Here is a 17,975-nt window from a genome sequence, read left to right as displayed (position 1 = left end):
GTATATACGCTTTTTGTTTTATAGGAAAGGAGAATATAGTTGTAATAAAGATTCACCCATTCATAAACACATTTTCTTGGAGAGTTTACTATGCATGAGGTATTGTTAGAGGCACTGGGGACACAGCAGGTTATAAGAAGAAGATACGGTGGAGGAGACAGAAAACAAGATAAGTAAGTAAAACATTTGGTGAGTTCAGAGGGTGAACAGTAAAATGGAAAAACAGTGGGAAGAAGAATTGTAATGGGAGGTTTTGCAATTTTCAAACAGGTGGCTTCAAGAGAGGTCCCTAAGTGGAGCTGACATATGAGTAAAGAACTAAAGAAGCATGTAGTGAACTTGGCAGGTATTTGGGGAGTCATAAGAAATTCAGTTATTTTTTACTTATTTATTTATGATAGTCACACACACACAGAGAGAGAGAGAGAGAGAGAGAGAGGCAGAGACACAGGCAGAGGGAGAAGCAGGCTCCATGCACTGGGAGCCTGACGTGGGATTTGATCCCGGGTCTCCAGGATCACGCCCTGGACCAAAGGCAGGCGCTAAACCCCTGCACCACCCAGGGATCCCAAGAAATTCAGTTATATATGCAGAGAGCTTCTTTGAAAGGCTGTTAACAGTAACTATATATATATATATATATATATATATATATATATATATATATACAGTAACCTTATAAGGAATGAGGGATTAGTAGGTACTTCCACTTTGCCAGTTTTATTTATTTATTTATTTATTTTTTTAAGATTTTTTTTTTAATTTTTATTTATTTATGATAGTCACACAGAGAGAGAGAGAGAGAGAGAGAGGCAGAGACACAGACAGAGGGAGAAGCAGGCTCCATGCACCGGGAGCCCGATGTGGGATTCGATCCCGGGTCTCCAGGATCGTGCCCTGGGCCAAAGGCAGGTGCCAAACCGCTGCGCCACCCAGGGATCCCTACTTTGCCAGTTTTAAATGACAAGATAAAATGACCAGCAACCTCAGGGAATCTTGTCTGCCCACACTTATAATTGTCAAAACTTTTTATCAATTGTTTTTTTTAAGATTTTATTTATTTATTCAAAAGAGACAGAGAGAGAGAGGCAGAGACACAGGCAGAAGGAGAAGCAGTTTTCATGCAGGGAGCCTGACACGGGACCTGATCTCGGGATTCCAGGATCATGCCCTGGGGCCACCGCAGGCGCCAGACCACTGAGCCACCCAGGGATCCCCAACTTTTTATCAATTGTTTTGTTTTTTTAATTAATTAATTAATTAATTAATTTATTTATGGTAGGCACGCAGTGAGAGAGAGGCAGAGACACAGGCAGAGGGAGAAGCAGGCTCCATGCACCAGGAGCCTGATGTGGGATTCGATCCCGGGTCTCCAGGATCGCGCCCTGGGCCAAAGGCAGGCGCCAAACCGCTGCGCCACCCAGGGATCCCACTTTTTATCAATTGTGACGACAGGTTCATCGCAACGAATTTTTGGTTAATGCAAGTAATCCCCCTGCCTTCTGTAGCCAAATCCAGTGGCTTCCTCTCTGAGCTTTTTCCAGTTCCTGGAATGCACTAAGCTCACTCACCACAGGGCCTTTGCACAGGCTGTGTGCGCTCTGGGCAGCCCCTGCCTCTCACCCTGAGGCCTCTCCTTCTACCCCTCTGCAAGGTAGCTCCCACATTTCTATTTCTGTTATTTCACATGTAATTGTGCCTCCCCTCCTGAGGGAAGGGATGGGGTCTGCCTTGTGCATCGCCTTGACTCCCCTCCTCCCCCCAGGCACTTCACCTCCCCTAAGCTTGGCACTCAATGCAGATTTGCGGAATGAAGGAAAGATTCTAACGGTTGGAAATTTTAAGCTTCTACAACTAAGGTTTCATTGCAGGAGGGTGAGGGGCTCCCCCCAGCCCACCCCAGCACAAGTCTGGCAGGTGAGGCTTCCAGGAGTCATTGCCCAGGGCCCAGAACCTATTTATGGGAAGGAAGAGGGAGCCTGTAGAGGCCAGGGAGAGGATAGTGTCTCTTTTCCCCGCAAGGAGGTAATCTAGGCCAAACCAAGTGGAGCAAGCTTCCAGAACACTCTCGAGGACCACCTAGACACACGCCGCCCGCACCCGCGGGGGCGCGGCGCCTTTAAGGCTCCCGGAAACGGGTCGGCAGGACCGGAAGTGACTCTCTTTAGTTCCCCCCTTCACGTGGTGCGGACGGGAAGTGACGCGCGCGGCCCGGGAGCTGCGGACGCGGAGGCCGACGGAGCCGGAGTCGCGGACGCCGCGGGGTCTCCGGGACAGGTGACCGGGGGAGGGGGCCGGGAGCGCGCCCGGAGAGGGCGGGGCCTGGCGCCCCACGTGAGGGGAACGGGCGCGGGCGCGGGCGGGTCCGCGAGCAGGCCGCGGGGGCGGGGCCAGAGTACTCTGCGGGGGGCGGGGACGGGACGCCCACATGGGAGGCTGGGGGCGCGCTGGCGGGGCGGGACGGCGGCGGGTGGGCCGGGCGCTGGCGGGCCGGGCTGTGGGCGGGGCGGGGGCGTGGGTGGGCACAGGGAGGCGGGGCGGGGACCAATGCCGCCGGGAGAGCTAGGGGGCGGGGCCGGGGCGCTGGCTGAACGTGCTGGAGGCGGGGCCAGAAAGTTTTGCCCGAGCTGGAAGTGGGCCCTGGTGGTCGGCCCTGACTGCCGAGGCAGACGCGAAGGCGGAGGCTAGACTCAGAAGTTGTGGGTGGCAGGGGCGGGGCCAGGGCTGTCGGCGGGGAATGCTGGGGGGTGGTGCCAGAAAGTTTTGCGGGAGCCAGGGGCGCGGTCAGAGTGTCGGCGCAGAAGCTGGCGCGGGAGCCAGGACCTCGGCCAGGGGCGCCGGGGGCGGGGCCATAGCCTGCCGCGAGGGGGCGGGGCTGGGAGGCAGGGGGCGGGGCTGGGAGCTGGGCTGGGCAAAGCGGAGGCGGGGCCGACGGACTAGCGCGAGGAGCGGGGGGCGGGTTCAGGCTTCTGCCTGGGGCGAGGGGGCGGGGCCGAGGGGCTGGCTGGGAAAGTCTGAAGCGGGGCCTGACTCTGGATGCGCCTGTGGGCGGGGTTAGAGGCCTAGTGGGAAAGGCGGGGCCGCAAAGTTGGTCCCGGCGGGGGCTGGGGCCGTGGCCTTTCCGACAGGGTGGAGGCTGGAGCTTCTCCCTGCAAAGGCGCGCGCCGGCCGGGAAGTTCTGTGGGGTGGTTGAGCCAGGCCCAGGAAGCCTCTCTAGTGAGTACTGGGCCAGTTTCCTTTGCGGGGTTGTTGCGGAGGCAGCGGCACCTTCTTCGGGATGTTGGGGGCGGGACTAGGACATCCCAGAGGGAGGTGTGGGCTTAAAGGGTTCTCCCAGGGTCAGGGCAACCTGTAGGCGTAGGGTTCGAACGTATTTTGAGGGTGGAGTTATGGACGATTCTGAAACATTCCTGGGAAAAAGGTGGATTTAGAATGTTCTCGGGGATGGAGCGGGACCAGAGTGGACCCAGGAACGTGGGCCTAGAATCTTCTTGTACAGACTGGGGATGAGAGGATGTATCTGAAGCTCTCTGGAGATGGAGGCCCTGGGTTGAAACTCCCAGCACTGGGGTGTGGAGGCTGAACTAGATAGAATCTTCCTTTGGAAGGGAGCAGTGTTGGATGTTTCCTTAAGCGGTAGGGTGGGACCAGAACTTTCCCAAGGTGGGCGTGACTAGTGTTGAAGTGGGGAATGGGTGGGTACAAATGGCGGAGTGTACATTTCTCCAGGTCAGGGCTGAGGTAGTACAAGAAAAGGCGGTGGGAGTGAGGGCTAGAATTCTCTGGGATGCGGGTGGTGGTGTTTATGTGCAAATGTTTTTGAGAGGAGTCCCCAGTAAGGGTGAGATGGAAGCCGACTAAGGAGGCATTGGCCTTAGTTCTTTCTGTTCCCTCTGCCCTCAGGAACCCCCTGTGCTGTGTCCAGATTGTGCAGGGGAAGTTTGCTGGGACCCTGGCCCCACCTAGCCAGCGGAATGGTGAGATGGAAAGTGGGGTTTCTGGAATCTGAGCTTTGGGTTCCGGGGCTTGTGAGGAGGGGACCCAAGATTCAGATCCTGGATCGAATGGGGCCGGAGTGGGTGTAGGTTTTTCTTACTGTCTCTCAACTGTCTCCTCCTCTCAGTCAGCCACACTGGATCTGAAATCGAAGGAGGAGAAAGATGCTGAGTTGGACAAGAGGATCGAGGCTCTTCGGCGAAAGAATGAGGCCCTCATCCGGCGCTACCAGGTGCCCTAGCCCCGCCCTGGGAGACCCCATCCCCTCTCCTCCCCGCAGTGAGTTTCGCTCACCTCTCCCTTCCTTCAAACCTTTTCATGGCTCCCCATCACTTTCAGGATAAAAACCAAAGACCTAAGCCTGCCATTCCTTCCTTCATTCCATCATCCCATCATTCATACATGAATACTTGCCAGGGTTTTCACTCCTAGGCTTAGTGTTACTGGGGACATAGCTATGACTGAGACAGCCCTGACCCTGTTTTTCCAGAGTTCACAGTCCTGTGGGGGCGCAGACCTTGCTTCAGGCAGTGATGACCCAGAGTGGGCTGGGTTGGGCTGCAGGAGTTCAGGGGTTTGGAGGTCCCAGAGGGGTCTCCTCACCCAGTCTGGGGGATATTAGGGAGGACTTCCTGGAGGAAGAGATTCTGAGACCTGAAGGCTGAGTTAGCTAGCTGAAAAGAGGAGAGGGAACAGTTTGTGCAGAAATTTGGAGCTTAGTGTTGGAAGGTCAGTGGAGGGCTATTGATCCTGGCAGCCAGGCTGAGAATTTGGACTTTTTCTCGAGAGCACTGGGGAACTATGGAGGGTTTTGAGCAGGAGTGGGATCTGGTCAGAATAGCCTTTTAGGAAGAGCCCCCTGGGTGCTGTGTGGTGATGGGTGGGAGGAGTCGATATCAGAGCCCAGAGACCAAGGAGGAAGCTGAGGCAGGGACCTTGGCGAGGAGAAGAGGTCCCAGGCCTGGGATAGGGCTGTTGGGAGGACTCAATGACAGGTGGTGGCAGAGATGGGGAGGAGAAGGGAAGGGCCAAGATGTGGCCCAGGTCCTTGTCACAAGTGACAGAGCAGTTGATGAGGCTGTTCCTAAGAAAGAACCTGGAAGAAAGAGTGGGTTTCACTTATTCATTTTTCATGCATTCATTCATTTACTTGAAAAAAAAAAAAAGCATTATGTCGAGTTTCTGTTGTATATCACAAATTGTTCTAGGCTTGGGTTATAAATCAGTGAACAAAACAGCCAGATATCCCTGTCCTCAGGCAGTTTCTGTTGCAAAGGGGAAGGCAGACAATAGGCAAAGTACATACAAGGTCAAGCAGTGAACAGGAGAAGGGCCATGAGAATGGTGGGGTAGGTGGTTTCTGTAAGTTGGTCAGGGAAGGCCTCTCTGAGAAGGAGACGAAACCTGAAGGAAGGGACGCCTGGGTGGCTCTGTGGTTGAATGCCTGCCTTCGGCCCAGGGTGTGATCCGGGAGTCCTGGGATTTCTGAGTCCCACGTCGGGCTCCCTGCATGGAGGCTGCTTCTCTCTCTGCCTGTGTCTCTGCTTCTCTCTCTCTCTGTGTTCCTCATAAATAAATAAATAAAATATTAAAGTCTGAAGGAGGTGAGGGACTGAAGGCTCTCTGGGGGAAGAGTGTTTTCAGCAGAGGTACAAAGGCCCTGAGGTGGGTCAGAGCCTAGTACGTTCTAGGAACAGTGAGAAGGCAGAATGAGCAAGGGGGACAAGAAGGGGAGAGGATGGGGGATAAGGTCAGAATGGTAACAAGGCCAGACCCCGTAGGGCCACGTAATCTGCAGGGAAACTTTTGGCTCTTACTCAGAGGTGGGTACCACAGGAGGTTTCTGAGCAGGGAACCAGTGGGGTAGTGTGAAGGGGAAGGTGCTGAAGTGACCACCTGTCTTGTCAGAATTTCAGGAGAGAGGCTCAGGTGGTGGCTGGTCTTGAGAGGAGCTCAGGGGGCTGTGGGAATGCAGCGGGCACCAGTCCCCTGACACTCTTCCTGCTGATGTTTGCTTCCAGGAGATTGAGGAGGACCGGAAAAAAGCCGAACTCGAGGGAGTAGCCGTGACAGCGCCCCGGAAGAACCGCTCAGTGGAGAAGGAGAACGTGGCAGTTGAGGCGGTGAGCTCCACACTGGGTTGGGGGCCTCATCAGGACAGGGACGGGGTAAGTTGAGACCTGAGGCCTGAGAGCTCCCCCCCCCCCCCAGCTGCCCCAGCCTTCCGGGCAGCCTCAAATCTTGCAGCTGCCCTCTGAGCTGGGCTGTCCTTGCTTCTGCATTCCAGTCACTGTGCTCTTCCTCCCTCCCCTCTTCCAGGAGAAGACCTCTCGAAGGTCTCCCGGGACCCCACGGCCCCCAGGGGCCAGCAAGGGAGGCCGGATGCCCCCCCAACATGGAGGCCGGGCAGGCATGGGCCGGGCAGCCCACAGCTGGGAGGACAGTTGCGGGGAGCAGCCTCGAGGAGGAGCTGGGGGCCGTGGCCGGAGAGGCCGGGGCCGAGGGTCCCCTCATCTTTCTGGAGCTGGAGATACCTCAGTGGCTGACCGCAAATCTAAGGTAGGAGCCTGGAACAGGCTGGAGTCCTCTGGCTGAGGCTCTTACTGTCTCCTTCCTCCTGGTTTCTGCTCTCAAACACCCATTTCCGAGTGTCCGATTGTCCATCTTTCTGTATGTGAGCCCTACCATCAGCTCTTTCTCTCCTATTCCTCCCTCCCTCCCCTGACTCGTGCTTAGTGGACTCTCCCTGTCTCTCTTTTTAAAAAATTTTTTTTGTTTTAAGATTTTATTTATTCATGAGAGACAGAGAGAGAGACAGAGAGAGATTGAGGGAGAGGGAGAAGCAGGCTCCTTGCAGGAAGCCCGATGCGGGACTCAATCCCGGGACCCCATCCTGGGACCCCAGGATCACGCCCTGGGCTGAAGACATAGCTAAACTGTTGAGCCATCCGGGCTGCCCCTCCCTGTCTCTTTATCGCCCTTTTTTTGCTGTCTGGTGCATACTTGCCACCCCTTCCTACCTTCTGTTGACCTATGTCTTTGTTCTCTCTTTTTAGTGAAATGTTTCTGTCCAGTATACATGCACCCCCGTCTCTCTTGTTCTGTCTCGTAGCCTGGATTTATTTGCGGGGAGCAGTGATGTCTTACTGTGACTGCTCTACCGCCCTGGCGTGAGATCTGCAGGCTGGGAGGCTGTCTAGCACAGGGGCTCTGAGCCTGCCTTGGACTTGGGGTCAACTCTGTTTGATTAGTTCCCTGTCCCTGGGCAACTCACTTCCTCTGGAATCTCCTAGGCTCTCAGGGGAATAATAATCAGGTTTCAAGGTTATCACCAGTATTCTGGGACATGGGGCGTGGAAATCCTGATAATGCTCAAGTGCTTGAGGAATGTTACTTATGGATGTTTGCACATGTTAAAGCTGCTGTCTCCAAAAGACCTCAGAACACCATGGCTTAACCAAGGTGGAAGTTTCTCTCCCGTATGTTGAGCCCTGGGAATGAAAACGTCTTCTCCAGCAACTTGGCCGTGTGCTCATTTAAAATTCTGTTACCACGGAAGAGGGGAGAATGGATTGTGTGTGTGGGTCGTCACCCTGCCACCTCCTTTTTTTTTTTTTTTTTTTTTTTTTTTTTTTTTTTTTAAATTTTTATTTATTTATGATAGTCACAGAGAGAGAGAGAGGCAGAGACACAGGCAGAGGGAGAAGCAGGCTCCATGCACCGGGAGCCCGACGTGGGATTCGATCCCGGGTCTCCAGGATCGTGCCCCGGGCCAAAGGCAGGCGCCAAACCGCTGCGCCACCCAGGGATCCCTTTTTTTTTTTTTTTTTTTTAAATTTTTATTTATTTATGATAGTCACAGAGAGAGAGAGAGGCAGAGACACAGGCAGAGGGAGAAGCAGGACCCTGCCACCTCCTAAGTTATTGTTGCTTTTGGGATAATTTCTGTGCAGCTATGGAGTGTTGGGGTCCCCAGCTCCTTTGTAGGGTTCATTGTTTTCCTAGAAAGATTGATGGCTAAGATTTATTATGATGCAAAACCAAACAAAGAAGGTGCACAGGACAATGTCTGGAGGAGCTCAGATGTAGGCTCCCGAACGTTCTTGTGGAATGCAGTCACACCTCACAGTGTCCTTAATTCCTCCAGTGTTGAATTGTGACAACACACGTGAAGGGCTGTCCACGGGGACTTCCTAGAGACCAAGTCCCTGGGGTTTTTGTTGGGTGGTGGTCACACAGGTCCTCTCTGCCTCGTACACATGCAAATCCCAGACACCAGAAGGAAAGCAGTCGTTCGGTACGTTCAGCATGTACCCTGCCACTTGCACAGGCAGCTAAGGCACTTTAGGCCCCCTTTATAGTTAACCATTGCCCAGGAATGTTCTGGGCGTCAAGTTCCCAGATGCCAGTCAGGAGCCGGCCTTGCCAGCAGGCCTGTCTACAGAGAGAGACTCAGGCCTGCCGTGGTCACTCTGCGCAGATGCTAACAAACACCAGCGTTGTTAGCATCTTCCTGACACCCCAGCGTCTCTCTTCTACATGCCACCAGGAGTGGGAGGAGCGGCGGCGGCAGAACATCGAGAAGATGAACGAGGAGATGGAGAAGATTGCGGAGTATGAGCGCAACCAGCGGGTCAGTGCCGGGGAGGCGTCCCGGTGGTGGGGTGGAGCCGCCTGGGCCTCAGGGCGCCCTCCAACCCCCACCCCTACTCCCTGTGCCCGTAGGAAGGTGTGCTGGAGCCCAACCCTGTGCGGAACTTCCTGGATGACCCCCGGCGGCGCAGTGGTCCCCTGGAGGAGCCTGAGCGGGACCGCCGGGAAGGCAGCCGCCGGCACGGGCGCAATTGGGGGGGGCCTGACTTTGAGCGGGTGCGCTGCGGCCTGGAGCAGGAGCGGCAGGTGCGTGCTGGCAGCTGGGGCACCCCAGGTCCGCTACCGCTCTGCAGCCATTCTGTCCTTTCTGCAGCATACATTTGATTGAGGGTGTGCCTGAGTGCCAGGCCAAGCAGGGAGGGGTGGCCTCCCCACCCCATCTTTTTTTTTTTTTAATTCATTTATTCATGAGAGACATGGAGAGAGAGGCAGAGACATAGGAGGAGGGAGAAGCAGGCTCCCTGCGGAGACCCTGATGCAGGACTCGATCCCAGGACCCTGGGATCACACCCTGGGCCGAAGGCAGACACGCAACCACTGAGCCACCCAGGGGCCCCCACACCTCATATTCAGCCCCAGGCTAATGGTCCCTTCTTGAGCGGGGACCATAGCTCTTTTCTCTGAACAACAGCTTTATGATGCTTTTAGGTGCTGTACGCTCTGCTCTGGCTAGCGTCAGTAATGCTTACTGGGACCTGCTGGGTGTGGGATGCCAACATAGGTGCTGGGGCTGAGTCTTAAGGCAAATCCCCTGCCCTGAAGTAGATTCTGTAGGGAGCCATATAAACGAACATACAGTAAGGTGTTGGGTAATGTGAAGCATTGTGAAGAAAAACCTTGCAGCGAGAGGGAATAGAGAGCAGTGCCCTGGGATGGTCTCTCTGAGGAGATGCCACGTGAGCTGACCTGGTTCTGATCCCTACCCCGTCACCTTCTTCTTGTGTGACCTTGAACGTGGCCCTGTGTCTGAGCCCAGAGGGCACGGGGGTGAGACTGAGTGGGCTGGCTTGTGGAATGGGGCTCTGACTGCCTTTCTTGGTGTGGGCAGGGCCGCCGGGCCGGCCTGGGCAGCGCTGGCGACATGACGCTCTCCATGACGGGCCGGGAGCGGTCGGAGTATCTGCGCTGGAAGCAGGAGAGGGAAAAGATCGACCAGGAACGGCTGCAGAGACACCGCAAGCCCACCGGCCAGTGGCGGCGGGAGTGGGATGCTGAGAAGACCGATGGGATGTGAGTGTCCCCTTTGTCCGCTCTTGTCTGGCTCCTTGACCTTCACCCTGACTTACTCCTTTCTCTCTCTCTCTCTCTCTCTCTCTCTCTCTCTCTCTCTCGTCCTACCTTGTGTATCAATTAGCAATCATTGTGTTGCATAACCACTAACAAATCCCTGGCATATAAAACCTCTTCCCTTCTCTTCCTTTTTCTTATATATTTGAGAGAGAGAGCAAGCCAGAGACCACAAGCAGGGGGAGCAGCAGAGGGAGAGGGAGAAGCAGGCTCCCCTCTGAGCAGGGAGCTCGATGTGGGCTCCATCCCAGGACCTCAGAATTATGATCTGAGCTGAAGGCAGACTCTTAACTGACTGAGCCGCCCAGGCACCCCTTTTTTCTCTTTTGAAAGCCATTTTTTTCCTCATCTGTTTACAGGTCAGCTGGGTTTGGCTGATCCAGGCTGGGCTCTAAGCTTTGGGTCCAGCTAGGCTTGGCTTCTAGGCTGAACTCAGTTCTGCTCCATGTGGGCTCATACTGGGGTTCAGGCAGAAGCAGCCCTCTGGAGAAGTGCTGGTCATGGCATTGGCAGATGTGCAGGAGGGAGGTGGACATATTTCCCATTCTGTTAGCAACAGACCCAGCATTATTGGGGCGGGACATTACACAGCTCCAGTTGATGGTACTGCAGTGGCGCCCTGGCTAAGGGTACAGATGGAAATTCTAAATGGAGAAGGCGTGAGGAATTGCTAACAGTGATTACACTTTCAAACCGCAGCCCCCCAAACCCAAACTCCCTATCCAGGTGCCACTGTTATCCTTGTCCTACTTGTGTCCTCTTTCAGGTCCTGGGAAGCATCCAGTTAGTCCAACTTAAAGCAAAGCTATACCCTTGTGTCATTGACAAAAAGGCCAACTTCTGTACCAGAGCCAGCCAACAGCAATCATAAGATCTGCAGTTGTGGTTTAATTCATTAATTATTTGAGAGAGAAAGCACATGCAAGCAGGGGGAGTGGCAGAGGGAGAGAGAGAATCCTCAAGCAGACTCCCTGCTGAGCACAGAGCCCCACACGGGGCTCAGTCCCACGACCCTGAGATCGTGACCTGAGCCGAAATCAAGAGTCAGATGCCCAACTTAGCCACCCAGCCATCCCGCACCCTTTGGAAGTTTTCATGCCAGTCACTTTTATTGTTGGCACTCGCTGGAGATAGAGGGTGGTGTGTGTGTGCCCAGTGGTCAGAGCATTTATTTGTGGATTGTGAGCCAAGCTTGCACAAGTGCGAGAAATACTTTGCATGGATATCCTACCTGATCTTTCTAAGGCTTTTAGGAGACATTCTCAGGGTTAAGAATGATAAAATGTCCCCAAAGTAGTCTGCAGCAAGTCTCATTGATGAATGCATGCTTTGATTTCAGCAGCATTCTTTTTAAAGATTTTATTTATTAGAGAGCGAGCACAAGCGGGGGAAGGGCAGAGGGAGAGGGAGAAGCAGGCTCCCCGCTGAGCAGGACACCTGATGTGGGGCTCCATCCTCCAGGATTATGACCTGAGCCCAAGGCAGGTGCTTAACTGACTGAGCCACCCAGGTGCCTCCATCAGCAAATGTATTGAGTCCCTTCTCTGTGTCATGACAGGTGATGGGGATGTAGTTGTGAACAAAATGCTTCTGCCTTCAGGGAAGCTAGAGTCTAGTTGGAAAGGATCTATTCAGTAATAGATCCAGTGCAGGTTATGAAGAACAGTGAAAGAAAGTATAGAGAACAGAGGGTCTTGTTTTAGACCTTGGTGATATATATAATAATGTGATTATTTTAGACCAGTGTCTAGGAGAATCTGAGCTGGGGCCTGGAGGAAGTGAGGTGCAGGCCACTGAAAGGTCTGTGGAAGTGTTCCAGGAGCAGCAGGTGCAAAGGCCCTGAGGCAGGAGCTCTGTGTGGTAGGAGACTGCTTATCTGGGGAGATGGGAGACAGTGATAAGAATTGAGGCCACAGGATCCCTGGGTGGCGCAGCGGTTTGGCACCTGCCTTTGGCCCAGGGCGCGATCCTGGAGACCCGGGATCGAATTCCATGTCGGGCTCCCAGTGCATGGAGCCTGCTTCTCCCTCTGCCTGTGCCTCTGCCTCTCTCTCTCTCTGTGACTATCATAAATAATAATAAAAAAAAACTAATAATAATAAAAAAAGAATTGAGGCCACACCAGAAGCTGGGGATCATGTACTTGCTGTTTTTGTTTTGGTCAGTTACTGAGTTTTTTCTTTCTGTTATCTGTCACTACAGTGTCAAGTTTGCCTCTTGTCCATCACCTGTCTGCCTTCTAATCAGTGTTTCCCTCTGTGACCTTGATTTCTGATCTCAGCCCACATCTTTCCCCACCCCTCTTGCTCCCACTATTCTCCCAGCTGCGTACTCACCCCCTTTCTCTTTTCCCCAGGTTCAAGGATGGTCCAGCTGCTGCCCTTGAACCATCTCACCGCTACGGTGAGTGGGTGTCCTTGGGTGGGGTGGGGCAGCTGGCAGGGCCAGGCCTGGGGATTGGTTTGTGCCATGGCCCCCATCCCTGATTCCTCCTGGGTTCTATTGCAGATGATCAGGCCTGGACTCGGCCCCCCAAGCCCCCCACTTTCAGGGAGTTCCTGTCCCAGCACAAAGCTGAGGTCAGCCGCAGGAAGAAGAAGAATAGCCGACCCCAGACCAAGGCAGCCCCTCGTGCCTACAGGTGGGGGCACCCCTTCCCCTGGCGTGTGTAGACCCCCATGCTTCCAGCAGGGCTGTTGGGCTCTGCCTCTGGTGGTTCTGACTTGTGTGTGTGTGTGGGTGTGTCTGTGCTGTCTCTTCCCTGTCTGTTCTCAGGTACTTGTCTCTCTCTGGGTCAGGTTCTTGCTCTGGGGGAGTTGGGGCCTAGGCTCTTTGCTTTACCTCCGTCTTTCCCTTTGTCCCCTCTCACACGTCTTCTGCCACCTGGCCCCCCTTCCGTCTGTCTGTCTCTGACCCCTGGGGACACACACCCACCATTTTCTCCTCAGCACTCGAACATGCTGGATCCTCACCTGGAAATCTGCAGGCCCCTTGCGCCCCAAGTTGAATTTTGTAGTTGTTTTCTGGGGAGGACCCAGAGGCGGGAAGCTCCTTCCTGTCCACCTGGGCCTGACCCCTTTCCTCCGTTCCCTCCAGTGACCATGATGACCGCTGGGAGACGAAGGAGGTGGTGTCCCCAGCCCCTGAGGCCTCACAGCCCACTCCACCTGAGGAGGCGCCCACACAGGTAGGGTGGCTGTCATCTCTGGGCAGGGGGCCTGGGGGTGCTCAGGGCCCACACCCTCTCCCCGACCTACCTTGTGTTCCCCACAGCTACTTGAGACCCCAGCTCCTCCTGCCCACCGGCCCCCTGAGGATGAGGGGGAGGAGGACGAGGGGGAGGAGGACGAGGGGGAGGATGAGGAGTGGGAAGACGTGAGTGAGGAGGAGGAGATCGAGGAGGAAGAAGAGGCTGAGGAGGAGGAAGAACAACCAGCCCAAGACCATCAACCCCAAGAGGCTGACCCCACCGGAAGCCCTACCAGAAGCCCCACTGGAAGCCCCACTGGAAGCCCCACCGGAAGCCCCACTGGAAGCCCCACCGGAAGCCCCACCGGTGAGCAGGCTGACAAAGAGCCCTTCAGGCCAGAGGAGCCCCTGCCACTTCCCCAAGCCCCTGCCACACCTTCTAGCCCCTTTTTGCCCCCTGGGGACCACCAGCCTGTGTCTGACTGGGGTGAAGAGATGGAGCTGAATTCTCCCCAGAACACCCACCCGGCTGATGCCCTGTCTCCGGGTGAGGCCTGGCCTTTTGGAAATGCATGAAGCTTGCTGCTTGTGTGTGTGTGCGCGTGCAGGGGGGACCGTGAGGGGCTGGGCCCCAGGACCCCGTGTGCCCCACCACTTTGGAGGCTAGGGAGGACAGTCCAGGCCTGTCTCTGGAATGCCCTCCCCTCAGATCCTGCCCCTGCTCTGGGCCACAGATCCCCCTCCCCAATAAAGAATTCACGTCCTCAAATGATATTCCCCAAGTGTGTCCTTGAACACCCTCACTCCCCCAGGGCCTTCTCTCTCAGGGTGGGGTGGATATTTGGTGGGGTAAGGGCTTGACTGGGCCTCCCCCTTCCCCAGGAGGTGACCAGCCAGCCCCTGCCTCCCTGGAGAGTGGGCCCAGCCTCCCAGGAACCCAGAAAGCTGAAGAGGAAGGGTCTGAGGCAGCTCCAGGTGGGGGAGTGGATGGGGCCTGAGATGGCCTCCTTCCTTCCTTTTTCTCCCTCTGGGGCTGAGGGGAGGGTTTGGGGAGAGTAGGATAGAGGGGACCTGGGTGTGTGGGGTAGGGGTAGCAGTGGACCTGGGGGTGGGGCTATGGTGCTAAGGTCAGGGTGGGTGCAGTGAAGTGGAGGACCTCTGGGGTGCTGGGGAATTGAATGGAGGGGGGCCTGCGGGTAAGGAGGTGGAGCCAGGATAGGATTAGGATTTAGAGGGGCCCCAGGGGCTTGGGGATGTAATCTAAAAGTAATGGGGTGAGGCTAGCTTCAAGGGGTGGGTCTAGCTTCAAAGGGCGGGGCTGAAGGCAGGATGAGAAATTGAAATAGATCAAAAGTAAGAATGGAGAGCATGGCAGGTTTGCGGATTTTGCTCTGGGCAGGATTGGAATTCTGAGGTCTAATGAAGCAAGGTAAATTAGAATAGAAATGCAGACCCCATTAGAATGTTGGGCCCAACCCCATCTCTCCACCTCCCTCAGTGCAAACCAGGTTTGGAAGCAGGGACCTCACCTCCCCAGGAGCGAGGTTAGGGTTTGGGGCAGAGCCAAGGAAGATCTGGTCAGAGTTCAGGTGGCCAAGGGGCAGGGGGGGCAGGTCCAATGGGGCAGGTGCGATTGAGTTAGTTTATGCCCATGGGAGCGTGAGGGTGGGTGTGGCTGGGTGCGACAGTACCGTGCTTAAGGTGGCAGGTGAGGGCAGCGTGCCCAGGGACTGTCTTTGGGCTACATGTTGGCCGAGTGACCACAATCTGGCCATCCCAGATTATTTCTTCCATTGCAGACAGGGTTCTGGTGGGGTGCATGCAGCTTGTGGGGAATATTAAAGGAGCCCGAGGCCCATAAACCACTTTACTCAGGACGCCTGAAGCCAGGCTCAGTTGGGATAAGAGACGGAACTAGACGGGGTGGGGGTGTCCGGAAGGAGTGGGGGAAGACTGTCCCCTCCGCTGACTGCCCCTTCTCTCCCCAGAGGCGGGCCCCGAGGGCCAGGAGGCCGCGGAGATCACAGACTTCCAGAGGGTGCGTTTCTGCAAGGTGATGGCGGCCGCCCCGCCACCGGGGGCCGCCCGCTGACCGCGCCCGCCGCCTGGGGCCTCCGCGCTCTGCACTAACCTCCCGCCGCCTCGCTCCTCTGTCCTCTGCTTCCGTCACACTCCCGCCAGGAGAGGGTTAAATGTAAGGGGGGCGGAGCCAGGGACAGCGAACCGGGTGGGACCGGGGCGGTGGTCGTCTCTCGCCTCGGGGGCGCCGTGGCACCGGGAGGGCTAAGACACCCCCCAGTTACCCACCTCGTGGCAGCCATGGGGGGGTGCGGGGACTGGGTGCCAGGCCCCAGGCCTAGATTCCCGCCTCCTGGAGTTTACATCTGGGGCATGGCAAATAGCCGGTGACTCTTCCACGGGACTTGGAATTCCTCGGCCACCGGCTCGGTCTCTGATTAAACGCAGTGCTTCCGCTAACCTTTGAACTGTGTTTCTGGCAGGGCAGGCTGGGTTGCTGTGCTTGGCGGGCTTTTCCGTGGCGGAAGAGGCGGGAGGAAGGGGTCTTCCTTCCTCCACTCCCCTGATACGTCTTCCCTCCCCCCCCCTGCAGGCCTCCCCGAATTCCTGAAGACGCTGCTGGGAGGGGACTGAAGCTTCCCCGCCTTGATGGGGTGGGGGCGGCAGGAGGGGGTTAGTCTGGATTTCCAGGCTGCGCTCTCTCCTCCCTGGAGACCGCTCTGGATCCCATGGCTTTAGGGAGTGGGAGAAATTGAGGGTGGCGGGGAGGAGTTGGGGAAGGGTTGTGGGGCCGAGCTGGGGCTTCGGGGTGTGTTTAGACCTCAGGACACTAAATCCAGAGGAGGTCTTGTGAAGGGCGTGGTTAGAACGCCTGGACGAGGCTAGAGTTCTGCTGGATGGAGTTAGAACACTGCACGGCCTGAGCCGTAGCATGGGGCCGCGAGAGCCGGTTTAGACGGGAGTTCCTAATGCGGGCGTGGGGTGCAGCCCTCGGTCGAGGGCGTGTTCAGTAAGGTGCTGGAACCAGTGGAGCGAGGCGGAGGAAAGGGGTGGAGCCTGGGCTAGAGAGCGTGAATCCAGTAAGAGAGGGTGCCTTCGAATGCTCCAGTCGAGTTTGATTTGGGGAAAGGTGAGATAGAAGAGGAGCGAGCCTGCGGCTAAGGATAGGAGGGCTTTGTAAGGCCTGAACCTGGCCAGGCCGTGGGGCTTGGAGGCGGGCTTAGATGCCTGGGAGAAGTCTGAGTCCCAAGAGGGGACGGGGTTACGGCTAGGGGTAGGGGGGCAGAGAGAGGAGGGCGCGGCTACGCGCTGGGCGGGCTTGCATTTAAGCCTGGCCGACGCTGAGAGCTGCCTTTGCCCACTTGGGGCGGGGTCAGAGCTAAGTGGAGGGTGGGGTCAGGACGCTAGTTGAGCCTTAGCTTGTTAATGATTGGCTGAGGACGAGAGGGGGCGGGCCCAGAGCGCGCGGCCGGGAGACCCGCCCCCTCGGGGGGCGTGGCCATGCTGGCGGGGGCGGGGTTGGACGAGGGAGGCTCAACGCGGAGGCGGTCCTCCGAGGAGGTGGGCCCGGGGAGGGGGCGTGCCCAGGGGGCGGGGCCTGCGCGGGCCGCTGCGCGGGGCCGAGTGGGCTGCGGGGATGCGGGGCACGAGCTGCGTGGGCGGCGGCGGCGAGAGCCCGGGTGGCGCCGGGCTGAGCGAAGGCCCGCGCGGCCGCTGGCTGCGCCTTGCCCCGGTCTGCGCCTACTTTCTCTGCGTCTCGTTGGCCGCCGTGCTGCTCGCCGTCTACTACGGTCTCATCTGGGTTCCCACGCGGCCCCCCGCGGGGCCCGCCGGCCCGCCGCCCAGCGCGCTGTCCCCTCCGTGCGCCGCCCGCCCGGGCGCGCCGCCCGCCCCGGCGCCCGCCGCTGCCTCGGTCTCCTGCCTCCTGGGAGCCCCCGGCGGGCCGCGACCCCAGCTCGAGCTGCCGCGCAGCCGCCGCCGCCGCCGCCGCCACAGCGACCCCAGCCGCCGCCCGAGCCGCCAGACACCCAGAGAGACGCCGGAGGCCGTGGGGGGGCGAGGACCCGGGTAACCCTGCCTCCCGCCCCAAGCTGGATCGCCAGCCCTCGAGAGCCCGGTGTCCCTCCTCATGATACCGCCTAGCGTCTCCGGAGCCGTCATCCAGAAGAATGGGGGGCCAAGGGGAGCTGGTCCGGGGCCTTGCTCCTCTGCCGTCAGGCCGGGGTCCTCCTCCGCCATCTGGCAGACCCCATCCTGACGCTTCCTGACACCCTCCGTAGGATTCTGAGCACAGAGCCCACAGCCCACCCTCTCCTCTCTGAATCTCTGTGTCCATGCGTCCCCTGCAATAAACTCCAGCCCCAACTGCTTGGTGCTGTGTTTGTTGTATTTCATTGCGAGATGCCTCCCTTTTCAAGTTTGTGAGGGGAAGGCCTTCCTGGCGTCTGATCTTTGTCTCTCGTATGCTGGTTGGTTTGGGTGGATTCTCCCTTGACCCGGGCAGGCGGGGAGCGGGGGCTTTTCTCTCCCACCACCATCGTGTAGTTTTGGGATGAGGAGAGGAAGCTTATCTGCAACAGGGCAGTTGAAGGTCAGACAGTGTGAAGGACTTGCCAGCTTTCTGTGTACTTGGGGCAGAAGACAAGGGCCTCTGAGGAGAAGCAGGTCTGCCCTCCTGTTACAGCACAGGAGATGAGTGGAAAAGTGGGATGATTTGGCAAGAATTTGGGTGTTGGGGATTGTGATTAGTATAATTATAATGTCAGGAACAGGAGCTAAGTCACCCTGAGATGTTGGGATGCTGCTGGGAGGGGATGAGGCCTTCTTCTTGG

The 17,975-nt window shown here is 56.9% G+C and overlaps 2 protein-coding genes across 6 annotated transcripts; both read left to right on the top strand.

Moving 5' to 3' along the window:
- The first annotated feature begins 2,124 nt into the window (after positions 1-2,124).
- Positions 2,125-16,418, top strand: CCDC9 (coiled-coil domain containing 9). 5 transcript variants are annotated; one of them, XM_038528460.1, is made up of 15 exons: positions 2,127-2,277; positions 3,904-3,977; positions 4,124-4,228; positions 6,018-6,164; positions 6,316-6,555; positions 8,546-8,629; positions 8,722-8,895; positions 9,698-9,879; positions 12,293-12,339; positions 12,445-12,577; positions 13,033-13,123; positions 13,210-13,492; positions 14,008-14,100; positions 15,114-15,163; positions 15,737-16,418. In XM_038528460.1, the coding sequence occupies exons 2-15, from the start codon at positions 3,975-3,977 to the stop codon at positions 15,752-15,754; spliced, it is 1,650 nt and encodes a 549-aa protein (XP_038384388.1). In that variant the 5' UTR covers positions 2,127-2,277; positions 3,904-3,974; the 3' UTR covers positions 15,755-16,418. The 5 variants fall into 5 exon arrangements, with proteins under 5 accessions (XP_038384385.1, XP_038384388.1, XP_038384387.1 ...); XM_038528457.1 differs by lacking the exons at positions 14,008-14,100; positions 15,114-15,163; positions 15,737-16,418 and having other exon boundaries at positions 2,125-2,277; positions 13,210-13,899; XM_038528459.1 differs by lacking the exons at positions 14,008-14,100; positions 15,114-15,163; positions 15,737-16,418 and having other exon boundaries at positions 6,018-6,119; positions 13,210-13,899.
- Positions 16,419-16,607: 189 nt separating this feature from the next.
- On the top strand, positions 16,608-17,513 carry INAFM1 (InaF motif containing 1). The gene has a single exon (XM_038528462.1). It carries the CDS (start codon positions 16,781-16,783, stop codon positions 17,213-17,215), a length of 435 nt encoding a protein of 144 aa, XP_038384390.1. The 5' UTR covers positions 16,608-16,780; the 3' UTR covers positions 17,216-17,513.
- The last annotated feature ends 462 nt before the right edge of the window (positions 17,514-17,975 follow it).

This window comes from Canis lupus, chromosome 1 (genome assembly GCF_011100685.1).
Source record: "Canis lupus familiaris isolate Mischka breed German Shepherd chromosome 1, alternate assembly UU_Cfam_GSD_1.0, whole genome shotgun sequence".
NCBI lineage: Eukaryota > Metazoa > Chordata > Mammalia > Carnivora > Canidae > Canis > Canis lupus.
This window is presented reverse-complemented; position numbering and strand designations above follow the sequence as displayed.